This window comes from Rhincodon typus, chromosome 21 (genome assembly GCF_021869965.1).
Source record: "Rhincodon typus isolate 14 chromosome 21, sRhiTyp1.1, whole genome shotgun sequence".
In the NCBI taxonomy this organism is placed as follows: Eukaryota; Metazoa; Chordata; class Chondrichthyes; order Orectolobiformes; family Rhincodontidae; genus Rhincodon; species Rhincodon typus.
This window is the reverse complement of record NC_063352.1, coordinates 25051297-25070412: the sequence shown is the minus strand read 5'-3', so window position 1 is coordinate 25070412 and position 19116 is coordinate 25051297. Positions and strand designations below refer to the sequence as shown.

General features: G+C 39.9%; 1 protein-coding gene across 8 annotated transcripts in view; it reads right to left on the bottom strand.

Moving 5' to 3' along the window:
* Positions 1–4287: 4287 nt before the first annotated feature.
* The window catches only part of si:ch73-103b11.2 (myosin phosphatase Rho-interacting protein), a 183791-nt gene continuing 168962 nt past the window's right edge, over positions 4288–19116 (bottom strand). For all 8 annotated transcript variants that reach the window (XM_048609494.1, XM_048609490.1, XM_048609495.1 and 5 more), the window contains 8 exons: positions 17428–17575; positions 16423–16540; positions 15684–15843; positions 15110–15229; positions 14682–14768; positions 12964–13123; positions 11664–11749; positions 4288–6119 (listed from right to left, as the gene is read on the bottom strand). In XM_048609494.1, coding sequence (XP_048465451.1) covers positions 6060–6119; positions 11664–11749; positions 12964–13123; positions 14682–14768; positions 15110–15229; positions 15684–15843; positions 16423–16540; positions 17428–17575 — 939 coding nt within the window. In that variant the 3' untranslated portion in view covers positions 4288–6059. The remainder of the gene's footprint in view (positions 6120–11663; positions 11750–12963; positions 13124–14681; positions 14769–15109; positions 15230–15683; positions 15844–16422; positions 16541–17427; positions 17576–19116) is intronic.

Sequence of the window (19116 nt, the reverse complement as noted above, 5' to 3'; positions counted from 1 at the left end):
GATAGGTAAAGGTGAAGTTGTGTATCAGTTCCTAACTGTCAGCATAATAAATTCTCTAACTTTATAACGTATTGGACAAAATTTGAGAAATTATTACTTAGTTTAAAACACATTGGATTGTAAGAAAGTAAAAACATTTTTTAGACAGAACCTTTTAGAACTTCATTTTTCAAAAATACCTTGCAGCCAATGAAATCCACTTCAAAACTGTATTTACTACTATGGTAAAACAGGCAATTAATTTATACTCAGCAATGTCTCACAATAGCAATGAGAGAAATTATCAGTTATCCTGCTTTAGTGACATTGGTTATGTACAAATTCCTGGAAAATGGTGTAGGTTATTTTACGCCAAACTGAAAGGGAAGCTGGGGCGTGTGTTTAACATCTTGATTGAAATATCTCTCTATCAATGTAGTGCTGCACAAGTTTCAGTTTAGATTACATATCCAAGTTTGGAGTAGTGCTTGAACTCCTGAATCCAAGATACATTGATACTACTCGGTGAAAGCTTTCTTAGAAAGTGAAACATAGCCACATAAACTGCATTGACTCATTTCTTTTAAATATTGGCATTCAGCTGTAAATCCAGAGCTAGGATCATTTGCTTGCTCTTCATCAAAGTATTCCACTTTCACTCCACATTTGTCATGGCACTGCTGATGCCAGCGGTATTCTAAATGAATTTAATTATGTGAATCAACTCCAAAGATTATTGCTACTTTTTTTGACATCATATTTTTGGTCTCAAAAGTTGCCTTTAATAAGAACTTAAATAGAGCCAGCAGTCCAGCTGTTGGTTAATCCCATATTTGCTGAGGAGATAACAGCCTGAGTAATTAAGTGTGTTCAAGGTGGAGATCGATCCTTCATCAGTAAGGGAATCAAGAGTTATAGGAAAAAGGAAGGAGGGTGGAGTTGAGGATTATCTGATCATCCATGATTTCATTGAATGGTGGACCAGACTCTCGCTGAATGGCCTACATCGGCTCTTACATCTTATGGTTTTAGAGTAATCAATCAGTGGGTTTTCTGTGTGTGTGTATGTCTGAAGTTAATAATTAACTTGCAAATATTTCTATAGTAATGATTTCTTCTAGAATGAGTGATTTTTGGTGCACGACTAATGGTCTTATTTGATTATTTCATGACTCGGTAAGGCAAATTATGAGACCTTGAGGTTTGTTAGGAATCTGGAACTTGTCTTTTGTTTTCAAGCTTAAGGGAAACACCCGTATAGAATCATACAGCACAGAAACAGACCCTTTGGTCCAACCAGTCCATGGCGAATATGATTCCCAAACTAAACTGGTCCCACCTGCCTGCTCCAGTGAAAAAAGTCCCAACCTAGCCAGCCTTTCTTCATAACTCAAGCCTTCCATTCCTGGCAACATACTGGTAAATCTCTTTTGAGCCCTCTCCAGCTTAATAATATCCTTCCTATAACTGGGTGACCACAACTGGACAGAGTATTCCAGAAGAGACCTTATCAGTGTCCTGTACAACCTTAACATGACTCCCCAACTCCTCTACTTAAAGGATTGAGAGAGGTTTTTGTTCCATTTTTGCTGTTGAGCAGTCTTGTGAAGTCTTTGGAATAGGATAGCTGTAGCCATAAGAGGATAGATAGTAAATTAAGGGCTGTTGTAGTACAGTGGTTAAGTGCCTACCTTTGGGTCAGGAGACCTGCATTCAAGTCCCATCTGTTCCAGAGATGCAATTGTAACATTTCTGAACACATTCATTAGAAAACATCTATATGGCAAAGTAGGCTACCGCAGAATGAGGAACTGTGTTCATCCAGACTAGAAGTGAAGAGATAAAACCCTGGAGGTTACCTAAAGCTGAGTACATTGAAATGCAAATGTATGATAACTTCTTCTGGATGCGATCTTTAGTTTCAGTCTAAAAGTTGAAGTCACAAGTGACTTAAACCTAGACTCTCCAGTGAAAATATTATACGAGCCGTGTTTGGGTATTATACAAAAGCTGTTTTGCTTCCTTTTAATTTTTAAAACGAGTGACTGGAGTATACTTTTACTGTGTTTAAAAATCTTTGAATTTGTATTATAAGTATTTTGATAGTTTTACTTTCTCTTTATTTCTTTGTTAATACACTTCCTTTTTATTGTTAAATGCAAAATCTTTAGCATTGTGTACTTATGTTTCAGCAAGAGACCAAATATGACTTGTCTGGTAACAACGTCAGCTGGATAAGCTGTAAATTTAAGGTGCTTAAACAAAAAAAATTGAATTAAACTTATTTTAACTACCATGATGAACAAGATAACTATAACACTCAGAACACTTTCAATATTGTTGCAAGATTGATTTATTATAAATTTATTCATTTAGAATCGCTACAAAACCTTGCCTGTTGCGACATTTGTATGTTGTTGACTGAGGTAAGAAATTTCTGTCATGAGCTGCAGATTTTATTTATACATTACTGAGAAAACAAAATGCATTGTGCGTTTTCCCAGCTTCCGCTGATGGAGAAAATCGCTTAAATTTGTTCATCTAAAGCTGATTTTTCAGTTAGTGTAGGAGCTAAAAACCCGTTTCCTTCAATTAAAAACCTTAATTTGAATTCCGCTTTGGATGATTTTTTTCATACTTTTAGTCCAGGCCTTGTTATCTAAGGCTGAATAAATGAAAAAGGAGGTAAACCAGCAAGCAATTAGATGAGAGACAACAAGGTGCAGGGCTGGATGAACACAGCAGGCCAAGCAGCATCATAGGAGCAGAGAGGCTGACGTTTCGGGCCTAGACCCTTCATCAGAAAAGGGGGAGGGGAAGGGGGTTTTGAAATAAATAGGGAGAGAGTGGGAGGCGGATAGAGAGGAAACAAACAGGTCGAAGAGGCGGGGATGGAGCCAGTAAAGGTGAGTGTAGGTGGGGAGTTAGGAAGGGGATAGGTCAGTCCAGGGAGGACGGACAGGTCAAGGGGGCGGGATGAGGTTGGTCAGGAGGAGATGGAGGTGCGGCTTGAGGTGGGAGGAAGAACAGGTCGCGAACCATTTCAACTCCCCCTCCCATTCCTCAGATGACATGTCCATCCTGGGCCTCCTGCAGTGCCACAACGATGCCACCCGAAGGTTGCAGGAACAGCAACTCATATTCCGCTTGGGAACCCTGCAGCCCAATGGTATCAATGTGGATTTCACAAGTTTCAATCTCCCCTCCCCCTACCGCATCCCAAAACCAGTCCAGCTCGTCCCTGCTTCCCTAACCTGTTCTTCCTCCCACCTATCCCCTCCTCCCACCTCAAGCCGCACCTCCATCTCCTCCTGACCAACCTCATCCCGCCTCCTTGACCTGTCCGTCCTCCCTGGACCGACCTATCCCCTTCCTAACTCCCCACCTACACTCACCTTTACTGGCTCCATCCCCGCCTCTTCGACCTGTTTGTTTCCTCTCCTCTATCCGCCTCCCACTCTCTCCCTGTTTATTTCAAAACCCCCTTCCCCTCCCCCTTTTCTGATGAAGGGTCTAGGCCCGAAACGTCAGCCTCTCTGCTCCTATGATGCTGCTTGGCCTGCTGTGTTCATCCAGCCCTGCACCTTGTTGTCTCGGATTCTCCAGCATCTGCAATTCCTACTATCTCTGAAGCAATTAGATGATATCATTTGCATTTTAAAAGGCTGAAAATTAAAGGAGGAAGAAATCTAAATGTGAAAATGTTGAGAAGATAAACTGCATAGCATGTATTTCCAAATGCAAGAACTTGTAAAATAGCTTACTTGCAACTTAGAATAAACTAAAAGTTGAGAAGAGCATTAAAAACTAGGGGCATATTTCTAAGGTGAGAGGAGAAAAGTTTAGAATGGACACGAGGAGTTTTTACATGGAGGGTGGTTCATATGGAATGAATTGCCAGAGGAAGTGGCAGATTAAGGTACAGTTGCAACATTTAACAGACATTTGCATAGATACAACTAATAGAGTTGAGGGATATGGGCCAAACGCAAGTCAGAGTAGTTGGACCGATGGCTCTGCTTCCGTGCTGTATGACTCTCTTCCCAGGTAACGTAATACCATTCATATTTGAAGGCTGTGAAGTGTTTGTACCATTTGATGAAGTAGGTGCTGTACTTATGATATTAATCTTCCAACTGAAAAAAGGACGGTCAGCTATACTGCTGAATTCTTCAACTCCTGATGAAAATTGACTGGTCATCTTTAGGAAGAATGATATGCTCTGTATTGGCAGCTCTGGCGGATTATCGTTCAGTTCATGAAGAAATTGAACCAATGTGAAACAGTCATTACAAACTTCCATTTCCCTAATTTTAATCAAGTGCTTTAATGTCACAAAAAGAACTCAGTAGTAAATACAGAATGCTATTGAACTGACAACTTCTTTGTATAATATTACTGTCAATTCTGTGCAGCTACTCAAAGATTAAGTTACATACTGTAATAAAAACTTTTTTTGACAGACCTTCAACACAACATGGAAGTCTTTCACAAATTAGAAATCTGGAAGTTGATGGTGAAAAATGGGTTAAACAGCTCCAGTTCAACTGCACAGAAATGGTTCATCAGCATAATCTGATGCAGAATCTTCTCACTACAGTTAATAATTGTTGTCTTAGTTTCTGCATGTGGCTCATCAAACAACGCAAGTCACAGGAACTCTTCATTTACTGATCATCTGATAAATTAGAGGTGGTTAGCTGGGATCTGCGATCTGCAAAAATACATCATAATCCAGTGCTTTCACAAATATGGTGCAAGTACAGTATTGCATGTCCTATATCATCTGTAATAACTTATTATTCATATTGTTTGAAATGGTCATTTACATTTTTGAAAGTTAAAATCCTAATTTGTTGCATACTTTTAGAATCAAATACTTACCATTTAAGGTGGGCATCTGTAATGGAGTTCTTCCCACATTTTCTGAATAGTATGGCTGTGACCCCACTACACCAATAGAAATTTCCCTTCTTTAGTAAGTTTGTCAATTTAGTTACCAAAGGCATATTTTATGGAGGTAAATTGCGATGGAATAAATATCTAACTAACTTATAAAAGCACATATTTCTGCATGATAAGTTTGCCTTTCCTCAATTTCCTCATCACAATCTGAGATTGGAAGATGAGAGGCAGTGATTAACTCAGATTGTCATTTACTCCTGCTTTCATTCAACCCAGTAGAATTAGATTTGGCTTTAAAGCTACTACATTTATGCCCTGTTGTAGGTTATGTTTTGACTTTAGGACTTAAAAATACAACTGAGCAACGTCTGTTTTCTTAGTGCTAAAGAGCTATTAATACCACTAACACAGCAGACAAAGCACATGATTATCATGCACATACTGCTCACTACCTACTGCGTACACTTTTAACAGGAGAAAACTTCACTATTTACACATGCATAGAGCTGAACACGTGGTTGAAGCCTCCTCTGCAACAGTGAACAGTACCCTGAAGCAGTTGTCGGTGAATCCAAATGAAGAAGCATAAACAGATAGTACTAAATAGATTGCTGTAACCAACAAGGTTAGTACTTGCATATCCTGCACCCCCCCCCCCCCCCAAAAAAACCATGCACTGTTAGAATCTACTCTTTCTGTTTCCCTCACAGCCACTACCAAGATGCTTCTGCATGCCTTTCCAAAAATAAACAGGAAAGTAGGAGTCAGGTGAGTCTGGAAACCTTTCCACCTTCATACGATTGCAGCACCTGACATCCACCTGTTGGGAATCTAAGCAGTAAAGATATTCTAGGCGCAATAGACAGCAAAATCAGATTTCTTTTATGAAAAGAATGAATTATTTTTCTAAAAGTAAGAAGACAAATTTCCAGATTTTAAAACAATTTTTGGTTACTTTACTCAAGAGAATCATTGGCATTAACACAGGTTAAGCATAACATTAGCATGGATTTATGAATATGCTATTAATTAAATGTCACATTATGGGCTAATGTGCAAAGTCAGGCTGAAGTAGATGTTTGTTCCCTCTAGGATTGATGATTACAATGTGAGGCAGTCTGTTTATTGAAAAGAGAGTGGACGTGACCTAGGGCAGTGTTGAATGCAGAAATCTCCTAGTCTTTGGGTTCAAAAAGCTTCATCCTTTCTTGCACTGTGAGACCTTCTTTCAAGCTCTATAGAAGAAGAGGCAAACAATTACTTTTTATTTTTGCCTTTATTATTTTTATCTAGAATAAGAATAGTATTACAGTTAATAGGTTAAATATCCTGGTGAGAGTTGGATGTAATGTTCAAGTAATAGATTTAGGGAGTAAGTCAGTCTTTACAAAATATGCATCAATCTCTACTCATTCAAGAATTAATATAGAAGCCATACATGAAAATAAGTCTGCATTTGATTGCAACACTTACTACCAGATCCTTGCATGATGCACATACTTTTGAATAATGTGTGAACCATGAAGGACATGTCAGTTTCAGGGTTTAAAACTTACCACTGGAGCTACACAACAGTCTCTGTTTGCACTGATGCACAGTATTGTCCCTAATTACCCTTGTGCGCACACTTTGTAACTAAGTATCTCTGCACCCAGCAAACAGCCAGATACACACATTTTGAAAGGATGAACATTCAGCATACTGTTACTTACCACTACCATGAAGAAACTGCTACACCATGCGCAATGATCTCAGATGCAACTTCAGACAATTTCTTAATTCCATTTTGCTATTTAAACCATTTTCACCATAACTGTCAGCCATATTTCATGCAGAGACATGCCTTATGTTTTATATAGTGGGAAAATTCTGTCTCTGATACAGTGGTACTTGATACTTGCAGTCAGATCCTGGCGGAGGTATTCACTGATATCTTCAATCTCTCCTTCCTGCAAGCCAAAGTCCCCACCTGCTTCAAGAAGATTACCATCATCCCCATACCCAAGAAAACATATGCAGTGTGCCTTAATGACTACCGCCCAATAGCTCTGACTTTAATAATCATGAAGTGATTCCCTTCAGTTTGCCTATCAACATAACTGATTCAGAGGTTGCTGTATCCCTAACCCTGCACTCATCCCTGGAACATCTGGACAACAAAGACACCTATGTCAGACTTCTGCTCATTGACTACAGCTCTGTCTTCAACACCATTCAACCTCTCCAGACTGATCTCAAACCTGTGTGACCTTGGTCTCGGCTCTGTCCTCTGCAACTGGATCCTCAGCTTTGACCCATAGTCCACAATCAGTAAGGATTTGTAACTGTAACTCTCACAATAACATTACTGGAGACGCGGACCCCCCCCCCCCCCCCACCCCCAGGATGCGTCCTCAGCCCCCTACTGTACTCCCTGTACACCCATGACTGTGTTGCCAAATTCCAAACAAACGCCATCTACAAGTTTGCTGATGACACCACCATAGTGGGACAGATATCTAACAACAGAGTTCAAATACAGAAGGAAGGTACAAGGCCTGGTGACATGGTGCAATGAAAACAATTTGTCTCTCAATATCAGTAAAACTAAAGAACTGATCATCGACTTCAGAAAGGAGGAGAACACACCCCCATCTACATTAATGGAACTAAGGTTGAGGGTGAAGAGCATCAAGTTCCTTGGAGTGACGATAATTGACAACCTGCTCTGGACTTCCCATGTAGATGCAACAGTCAAGAAGGCACAACAATGCCTCTTCTTCCTCAGGCAGCTCAGGAAATTTGGCATGTCCATAAAGTCCCTCACCAACTTCTACAGATGCACCACTGAAAGCACACTGTCCGGGTCCATAACAGCCTGGTATGGCAATTACTCTGCCCAGGACCATAAGAAACTACAGAAGGTGGTGTGCACAGCCCAGAGCATCACAGAAGCCAACCTTCCATCCATGGACTCCATTTACACAGCTCGTTGCTGCACAAAGGCAGCCAACATCATCAAAGATCCATCGTACCCTGGTACCTCCTACAATCTCTTCTGTCAGGCAAAAGATACAGAAGGCTGAATACATACACAAGCAGGTTCAGGAACAGCATCTTTCCAGCTGTTATCGGACTGTTGAATGGACTCTAGCCTCAAATTATGTAACCTGTATGCCGCTAATTCTTTTTGATCTGTACATCCTTTGCTTGCTGTGATCTGCCAGTACCGCTTGTAAATGAAGCTTTTCACTGTATTTCAGTATGTGACGATAAATGAATAAGTGAATGTGTTCCCCCAGAAATTAATGTTGCATTCAGATATCATTTTGAGGGAAAAGTCTTTGCAACTTAATGGAAAACAGCATGGTCAAGATCCATTTGAAAGAATGGGGTTGAGAGTAAAAAAAATGTCACTGTGCATGGAAAATACAAGACCATTGAAGCTGGACAACTGATTTAAACATTACAGATGTAAATACTTTCAAGGCTTTACATCACTACAGAGATTGAGCTGTCCTAGTAAACAGTACTTGCTAGCACTAGCAGCATAATGTGTGACAATTATTAGGATAAGGTAACACTTCAATTCAGTGCCTCATTAAAAGGTGAGTGCAAACTCTAGGAAGTTGTAATAAATCTACACAACAAGGTGTCAATGAGTATGGCCCTGGTTACTCTATGGAGTGGCAGATATATCAGATGTTGCAGAAGAAGGCAACTGTGTTGTAGAACTTGATTATCACCAAGGTTCTAGGCAAATATTACAAAAATACTTGAGCATAGATTAAAGTGCATGCATTCAGAACTGCCACAGATTTTAAGTAGGTAGGCTGTTGTACAAAAGATTAATTGTTTAGATATAACTACTTTGTAGAAGGTACCCATAGAGTCAGTAGAGTAGATAGTGTGGAAAATTTCAAAGAATTGTTGATCTTTTTAGGATGAGATTTACTGATCCGAAATCATTTTCTGCCTTCACGACTTTTTAAAATTATTCATGCAGAGGACGTAGACTTTTTCAGTTAGGCCAGCACTGATTGCCCATCCCCATTTGTCCTCAAGGTGATGGTGGTCAGCTGCCTTCTTGAACTCCTGCAGACCATTTTGTCCAGGTAAATCTACAGTACTACTAGGGAGAGAGTTCCAGGATTTTGATTCAGCAAAAATAAAGAAACTGCAGTAAATTTCCAGGTCAAGATGGCAAGTGACGTGGAGAATTTGGAGGTAATAGTATTCCCATGCATCTGTTGCCTTTGTTCTTCTAGATGGTACTGGATGTGAGTTTGGAACGTGCTAAGGAGCCTTGATGAATTTCTTCAGTGCGTCTTATAGATGGTACACATTGCTATGAATAGGCATCAGTGGTGGGGAGCGTGAATATTTGTTGCTGTGGTATCAATCAAGCAGCTGCTTTGTCCTGAATGCAGTCAAACATATCGAGTTGTGTCGGATCTGCACTCAATTAGGCAAGTAGAGAGAGTATTCTAATACACTCCTAACTCACACCTTGTTGAGGGGAGAGATGGCGAGTTAGAATTCCTAGCCTCTGGCCTGCCCTGTAGCCACAGTATTTATGCAGATGGTCCAGTCCAATTTCTAGTCAGTGGTAATCTTGAGGATGTTGATAGTGGGGGACTCCACATAGAGTCATACAGCATGGAAATAGACCCTTCGGTCTAACCAGTCCATGCCGAACATAATCCCAAACTAAACAAGTCCCACCTGCCTCCTTCTGGCCTATATTCCTCAAACTTTCCTATTTACGTACTTATCCAAAATGTCTTCAAAACATTGTAATTGTACCCACATCCACCACTTCCTCAGGAAGTTCATTCCTTACGCGAACCACCCTGTGTGTGAAGAATTTGCCCCTCATCTCTTTTTAAAATCTTTCTCCTCTCACCATAAAAATGTGCTCCCAGTCTTGAGATCTCCCATTCTAGGGAAAAGACAACTACCATTAACTCTAGCTATGCCCCTCATTATTTTATAAACCACCTACACGTCAGTGAAAAAATTTCCAACCTATCCAGCCTTTCTTTATAACTCAAACCTTCCACACAAGGCAACATCCTGGTAGATCTCTTCTGAACCCTCTCCAACTTAATAATATCCTTCCAATAACTAAATGGTAATGTTATTGAATATTAAGAACCGATGGTTCGATTTTCGGAGATGGTCATTGTGTGGCATTTGGGTGGCACAAATGTTACTTGCTACTTATCAGCCCAAGCTTGAAAGTTGTCCAGGTCACACATGGATACAGACTGCTTCAGTATCTGTGGTGTGTTGGATGGTGCTGAACACTGCAAAATCACCAACAAGCATCCCCACTTCTGATACTATCATGGAGGAAAAGTATTTGATGAAGCAGCTGACCTATCCTGAAGAACTCCTGCTGTTATCTCCTGGTAGGATTGAGATAGTTTACTTTATGTGGTGAACCTGAACTGAGGGAAATCAACTGATCAAGTTAGTGCAACTGAGGAAGTTCATTTAACATAGCAAGGTGAGTGACAGGCAGTTCCAGAAACAGGACTGAGGCACTGTCATCAATAAATTGGTTTTAAGAAAAAAAGCCCATTACCACCTGAAAGAACTAGTGATGGAAATAAAGGGGTCTTTAGCCGCTACATGCACAGACCAAGTTACCTGGAAATGTGGAAAGTCTCTGGAGAAGAAATTCCCCAGCAGGATTGAACCATTGTGATAAACAAAACAACTCTGAAATTCAACAGCTCTGACTGGGAGTTAAGCACAAACTACACTGAAATGGAGTAGGAAGCCACTTAGCTCTTCAAGCCTGCATCACCATTCAGTGACATCATGGCTGATCTTCTATCTCAGCCTTGCCCTCCTACCCTATTCCATATACCCTGTTTCCCTATGTTGCTAAAAGTCTATCAATCTCTGATCTGAATATACTCAATAACTGAACATCTAGGTCTCTAACTTATGGAATTTTAAAGAATCATAACCCTTTGGGTGAAGAAAAGTTTCACTTCAGTACAAAATGGCTGATCCGATTCTGAGAAAACTTTAATTCAAAAATTTTCAAACAGGAGAAATATTTCAAGTACCAACGCTTTAAAATTCATTATACATTTGAGAGGTATCAGATCACCTATTAGTCTTCTCAAATCTAGAAAGATAGGTATAGTCTATTAGACTTTTCACACAAGGCAATCATCTAAACAGTGGAATCAGTCAAGTGAATGTCCGATGACCTTTCCAAAAGACAATTCTCCTTTAGTAAAGAGATTAAGATTATACGCAGTAATCTGTATTGTCCCACCAGGATTCCATCTAAAAGTACCGACTCTTGTTCTCTACCTCCTTTGTGTTATAGAATAACATCACACTTGCAGTCCTAATTACATGCTGTACCTACATTTTCACTTTCTAAAATGTATACAAGGCTCTCCAGAAACATACATGAGTAACATATCCCAATTTCTCATTATTTAAAAATAATTCTTTTTCTATTTTTCCTACAAAACTGGATAACTTCATACTTGTCCACATTATATTTCATCTACTATGTTCATGTCTATACTTGACCTTTGTATAATAGCTCTTTGTATCCCCTTCTCACAACTTGCTTCCCAATCTAATCTTACAGAACAGAAAATTGAGAGATATGATAGAGATGCTCAAAATCATGAGAAATCTCGAGTAGATTGGGAGGACTAGGTTTTACAGTTTCCTCCACTGTGTTTGAAACTCAGGGCCTAGTACAATATTGCAAAATTCCACTATCTTCCCACATGCTCTCTAATGAGGTGTTCAATACTCACCTTTGACCTCAGAGTCCTCACAGGCCTGCTACTGTTTGGCTTGTCATTCTTCAAAAAGTCTGGGTTACTTTTTGATTTCATGATATCTGGCAGTAGAATAAGTGGAGATAATAGTTACTGCTGTCATAAAATATTTCAATTACAGCAATCCTGGAAAACATCAGTCTTAGAAAATACCGAGTCTGCCGAGAGCTATTCTAGCAGAGAGAAACATATACCAGAAACTACAAGAAAAACAATGAGAGCTCGGAATCATGCCTAGAGCATAATCCAATATTAAAAGCAACAGATGAATAAACAGAACGCTACCAAACTCTATCAAATGTACACAACCCATTCCTTAGATCAGCTGACATTTACAATTAAGAACTGCAATAATTTATGATACCTCAGGTACAACTATGCCGTGTGAAGAATATAGGAAAAAAGGAAGAGGACAGAGTAGGCTATTCTGTCCATCAAATATGCTCTATCATTTTTGTTAAACACAGCAGCTTATTTCTTGAATCCTAATTTCCTGCCATATCTATGTACTTCCAAAGCTTGCCCCTCTCAAACATCATTGCAAGTATGAACAAAGAAGAACAATGAACAATACAGCACAGAAATAGTTTCTTTAGCACTCCATGCCTGCACCATCACATTCTATCCTTCCATACTAAAACTGTCTTCACTGACAGGATGCATATCCCTCTAGCCCTTCCTATTCATGTACAAGTGCTTCTTGAATGTTGCTATTGTGTCTGCTTCCACCACCTCCTCTAGCAAAGCATTCCAGGCACTCACCACCCTTTGTGTGGAAAAACTTGCCTTGCACATCTCTTTTAAACTTGCCCCCTCTCACCTTGAACTTGTATCCCCTAGTAATTGACCCCTCCACCCTGGGGGGAAAGCCTCATACTTTCCACTCTATCCACGCCATTTACAATCTTATAAACTCCTGTTACGTCACCCCTCAACCTTCTGTGTTCCAGTGAACACAAACCCAGACTATCCGACCTTTCTTCATAGCTAAAATCCTCCATAGCAGGCAACATCCTGGTAAACCTTTCCTGTACCCTCTCCCAAGCATCCATATCATCTGGTAGAGTGGTGACCAGCACTGAATGCAATATTCCAAGTGTGGCCTAACTAAAGTTCTATAGTTGCAGCTTTATAGAACTTTAGTATGCTAAGGGGAATGAGTATACGTTCACCATAAGAACCATAAAGCTGCTCCACTGATTTGTACGCTATTCAAACAACAGTTTTCTCAAATTTGATTTAAAAGGAACTTCCAATAATGTTCCCAACTGTTTACCGTAACTGGTAACACAGCAGTCTATCGTCTTCTCTCCCAATGCTTCTGTAGCAGTCTTTAGTTGTTCTTTCAACCGGTTGACATCACAGTCAGCCTTTGCTCGCACAATGCTAAGCTCTGTGTAGATGCTCTTATACTTATCTGTAGCGTACTTCTTGTCCTGACAAAACAAGCATAATAAGATAGATTAATTAAATGGACTGATTTAGTCAGTCTGTAATTGCACAGTGCATTCAAAAAGAAATATCAAACTTTAACAAAATTAAATCATCGATACATCTTTTGCTTAATTTTGTAGAGAATTTAAACAATCAATTGCTAATGTCTAACAAACTAGCTTGATAGGCAGGCATTTGGATTAAGAGCAGCAAAGAAACAGCTAAAAACTAAAAAAGAGCACTGGCTTGCAAGATGTTACTGAGTTCTGGAAGGGAAAGGAACGTGCATTAACATTAATGGAAATATAGTAGGGAATCCAGGTTTCTCCTCCGTTTGAATTATAAGATTGAATCACTGGTCACTAGGCTTAGAGAAAAACAGAAACAATACAACCTTGACTCCCATTGCTGATTTAGGCTGCTGTTGAGTCAAATTTCACAGTCTCATTTATTCCCATATTCAGATTCAATTAATTATCTAGTACCTTATGAATGCTATCATTTATCACTCACCATTAACAGCATGTTGATAAAATCTGTTTTATAATCTCCCTTTTTATCTCTACATTAATCTATGTTAAAATTACAAACCTGTTTCTTGACTTTTTATTTAATCAATTCCATTTATCATCTTGAACATGTAAAATCTCTCAATCTTATTTCCAAAGCAAACAGCATTAATTTTCTCAGACCTTTGGTAGCAGCATAAGGAGTTATACATTGCAATTTGTTTGCTCCATGAATTCCTCAGACTAGTGTTCTAGTCATCTTCAACTGCTTAATCAATGACCTTACCTCCAACATAATATCAGAAGAGGGACTTTCACTGATGATTCTAACAATCTCCCTTGACATTGAACAACATTATCATCACTGAATCCTGCACAATAAACATCCTCTTTAAAAGCACTGTCAGGGCACCTACACCACATGGACTGCTTTTTTATTTATTTTTCCAGGGACATGGGAATGACTGGTACAGCCAGAATTTGTTGCTTATCTGTAATTAACCTTGGAGTGACTGGCTTGGGAGGTCCTATTAGGGGACAGTTAAGAGTCCACCACATTGCTATGGATCGGGAGTCACATGTAGGATGGGTGAGGAAAGCATGCAGATTTCCTTCTCTAAAGGGCATTAGTGAACCAGATGGGTTTTTACTATCAACTGATAGTTGTAATAGTCACCATCACTGAGACTAGTTTTATATTTCAGATTTATGATGGAATAATTATAAAATTCCACCAGCTGACATCACGAGATTTCAACCCAAGTGCCCAGAGTATTAGCATGAGCCTCTGAACTATTAGGACAATGACAGTATCACTATGGACCATCTCCCTGTAACTGCAGCAGTTCAGGAAGATGGCTCACAATCGCATTCTCAAGTTAATCTTGGATGGGCAATGAATGCTGGCCAGTGACAAACATATTCCAAAAGCAATTAAAGCAACACTATCATTTTGTTCATAAAGCAAGGAGCCAAAAGCTGCAGAAGTGGCTTTTATTCTTTCCAAAATTCTGGGAAATTGTTCTTTCTCTGCACATCTGCTCTCACTCACCCGCAGTGCGATTTGTAGTTCATCCTTCAGAGAATTTATCTCTTGTTTTAGATACTGAATTTCAGATTCTTTGACCCGCAATAAAACCTGGAAATTGAAACAAAAAATTTATTCAAGTTAATTCCTGATTGATGTTATTTAGAAAGTATTTGAAAGCAGATAGGGAACGAAGAACGGAAATGCGCAAATGCAAAACAGCCTGTTTGAAAACATGAGGGTAGAAGTACACGCATTTTCTGATGTTTTTCTTCTCAATGTGAACTGTAATTGTTTCAATCTTCCACCCACTCCCAATTCAGTCAGCAGACCTTAATATTGCACAAACCAGTTAACCATTAAAAAGATGAAACAAAGCTAAGAATCACTGAGGCTGTTTACATAGAACATCATACAGTCAAGAGGGGATGGTACTTACAACCCTGACTTACCTCCAGTTCATAGACATCTTTCCCTAGTGAGAGGGGTGAGCCAGCATCCTCTCCCTTCCCCTCCTCGGTAACTAGTGCCCTTAACCTTGCAAATTCCGCAGCCAGGCGGTTATTTAGCTCCTGTAAAAATAATAAGACTGAGGGATCAGTTGACATCTTTTAATATCACAGGAATAATAATTCTACATGTTTTTATTGCAATATTACAGTCCTGGAAATTTCATTTAGGCAATTAAATGCAGGGCTATCGTACTTTAAACATTCTCCTCCCTCCTTTTTGCTATTCCCAGTCCACCCACGCTCTTGAACCTGTTTACTCAATGTATTTTGATTCAACTGACATTAATCAGCTGATTCTGCCTTCATTGCACACACATTGACTTGCAAAAGGAATCACGGAGTAAGGTTCAATAATAGAAATTCTGAATGATTTTTTCCGAGTCTGGTACAGAGTCACAGAGGCCAATATTAACACTGATAGAAAGATTACATATTGTCTTTGCTGCATCCTGGTCATTGGGTATCCTTACCTCTGTCTAGTTCTGTGATAATTTTAGCAATATCTGTGTGTTACCTGGTTACGAGCATTTATCTCCTGATTCTCACGCTGACACTGCCGAAGTGCCTGCCGTTCGGCCTCCAATGCTTGAGCCAGATGAGAGTTTTCCAAACATTTGTGGGAGTACTGCTCTGACAAAACCTGCAGCTCCCGCTGGACAGATCCCATCTCCTCTCTGTAAACAAAGCAAAGAATCACTAAATCATCAGTGCAAGGTCAGATTGAAAAGGCAAGCAATCAGATAGAAAGAAGCAGCAGGTATGTTCAGTCAGACATAATTCTCACATATACAGCATCTTTTTAAGTTTGGTCATTATTTGCTCAAGAACCTTCACCTTAAATCCCAGGATCACAATTCATAAAAGTAAGTTTTCAAAATGTGTCTCATTGGTGACACCACGGTACCACAACAGTAAACAGCTTCTTGCCGCAAGTGTAAAATATAAAATCTGTAGATGTAAAAGAATAACTTAGGTTACCCAGTAGGGGCTCCATATCATTTGGTTTATTGCTGACACTAGGTGTTAAACTGAACACAAGTAGTTGACACTAGGGCCTTCTGATGCAGACTAATCCAGAGTACTCACATTGGAGGTGAGAAGCCAAAACGAAGATCTGTAAATGTTAATCTAACAAAGGCTAGCCTATTGTTTTATCCAGTATAGCAAACTGTAAATCTTGTATAGGAAGAGCCCACTGTATCAAGAATACATTGCTACTTATTTCTGAGTATACGTATGATTGAGTTGCTTACTTATGCTGTCTACCCAGAGCCTCTATATCAGCATTCATGCCACTGATCTGAGACCGGTGGGTTTTCTCTAACTCTCGCTCCAACTCCTCCCTGTGGGCATTCTTCATTGCTTCAATTGCTACAAAGAAACAATAAGACATAATGTTTGGCTCAAAAGTAAAAGAACAGCAGTAGCAGCAGTTTGCATTTATATAACGTGTTTAATACGTTAAAATGTCTCATGATGGTTCACAGGAGTATTAGCAAATAAAATTTGTCAACAGGTCAGCTAAGGTGATATTGGGGCAGATGACTAAAAATTTGGTCAACTTAGAGTATAATGCAGGAGGGAACTTTGAGATGGAATTGCAGAACTAGGGCCTATCAATAGTGCTGTGATTGAAATTAGGAATTCATAAACCAGAACAAGAGAGGCATAGTCAGGGGATTTTAATATTGGAAGAGATTGTACAGATATGGAGGGGCAGGGTCACAAGGATTTGAAGACAAAGATGCGAATTTTAAAACTGCAGTGTTTCTCAACCAGAAGTCAGTGTGGTAAAAGCTGAACAGGACTTGCCGGGAGTTAGGGATACACACTGTTGATTTTTCAATAAGATCATGTTTATGTAGGATGGGAGGCTGTACAGGAGGCTACAATGGAATATTATAAATCTAGAGGTATTGGATATTTTAGCAGTAGGTGAGGTAAGCATGGAGTCAGACAACATTATGGTGGTAGAAGCAGCAGATCTCAGTCATGGTGCAAATATGTGTTCAGAAGCTTACCTTGGGGTCACATACAACATCAAGTTAGCTACCAACCTAGTTCAGCCTCATTTCATAGGGATGAAGATGGAATCTGTGGCTTGGACTGGAGTTTGTGGTGAAGACCAAATACAATGTCCCATGGTATAGCTATATGTTACGAAAAGTTAAGAATTTGGGAAGCAGCACGTTATTGATTCTAAAGCATAACACAGGCCCTGATTTGATTAAAATATATATTTTTAAAGCTGTGTTTACCAGCTATGGTTGCAGCAGTTTCCTCAGCCAGTAGGCGATCCTTCTCCTTCTGTAGTTCCTCTAGTTCATTTTGGTGCTGTTTTTGTAGCTCTTCAATAACCTTCTGATGTGATTCTTCCATTGCTGTGAAACCACGCTCACAGGTTTCCTGCCAGAATGGAAACCATCTTTTTTACATTGTTTTACTGAATGTTTGTCTTATTCTCAATTAAGTATCTATAGCAGCAAGCCTTGATAGCTCAGTGGTACATGCACCACTTGACATGTCACATTGAACCATAAGACCATGGCGATCCCATGTTCAGGTCCAAAACCCTGTTGAGTTAGATGAACTGAGTCAGAACAATATTGTTGTTGACTTGGCATCAATGCCCTGAGAATTAGGAGGAGAAACTCATCCAAGGTTTACGTTTGACCACTTTGTGAAAAATGCAATTGTCAGAGATACAAGTAGTTGGAGAGGTTGTGATATGCCCAAAAAATAAACAGCCAGTAAACGTACAATTTGCTTGTACTTGAAAAGTGGATAACTTGGAATATAGAACAATAATAGTGGGTCTGCAGGCTCAGGGATGGAGGATAAAATGTTTTTTAAAAATGTACAAAATCTTATCATAAGTGGTTCGTGATGCCAAGTTTTCAAGATATTTGATCAGGCAGTGATCGGATAATGATAATGGAATCAAAAATAATGGCCAGATATTCCAAGGAATTGCAATCACAGTTGAATTGCCACTTCATTCCTTTTTCTTACTCTGGCCACAGCTCTGTGTCTTTGATCCAGTCTTCAGATTTGGTCCTCTTGAGAAATGCAGATCTACAGAGCAGAAATCAACATTGAACACCACTCATATCCCCTATTGGTTTTACAGTAGTAACTGCCTTCTTCTGGGGGAATAAAGGTCCCAAAGGCACTGTGACAAGCCACAAAGAGAGGGTAAGTGGCTGGCAGACTATGGTGACAGGTGGATGGCTGAGTGTGTAGGGTAGCAAGTGTATGAGGGGGTATGGTGATAAGTACGTGGGTGAGGGAGTAGGTTGGCAGGTGCATGAGAGAGGAGAATGGTAAGGGAGTTGGATGACCGGCAGGAAGGTGAAAGTGGTAGAGTGGGTTAGTCATCCTGCAGTGGGGAATTTGGGGGGTTTGATCACAGAGGGAGAGGTCAGTGGGGTATAGAGGGTGGGAGGCCTCACTGGATGATGTTGGGTTGAGTTGAGATGGGAAAGTGTCAAAATGGGTGGGAGAGTCAGGGATTTCATTTTTATAGCTGTCTGGGAGTTGCAGAAGATTTTAACTGACTCCACCTCTTCCTAGGTATCTATTGAGGTAAGTAAGTTGGAACCCTAGAAGTTTGTGATGCTTTCACTCAGCTGTAGATTTTTTCAGAGGATGCCACAAGCAGGGTGATTACAACAGAGTAGAATAGAATTCCTTCAATGCAGAAGCAGGCCATTCGGCCCATCAAGTCTGCACTGACCCTCCAAAGACCATTCCACCCAGACCCGTTCACCCACCTTATTCCCTTAACCCTGCATTTCCTGTGGCTAACCCACCTAGCCTACATATCCCTGGACATTTTGAGCAATTTAGCATGGCCAAGCCACCTAATCTGCACATCTTTAGACTGTGGGAGGAAATCTGAGCACCCGGAAGAAACACACGCAGACACAGAGAACAAATTCCACACA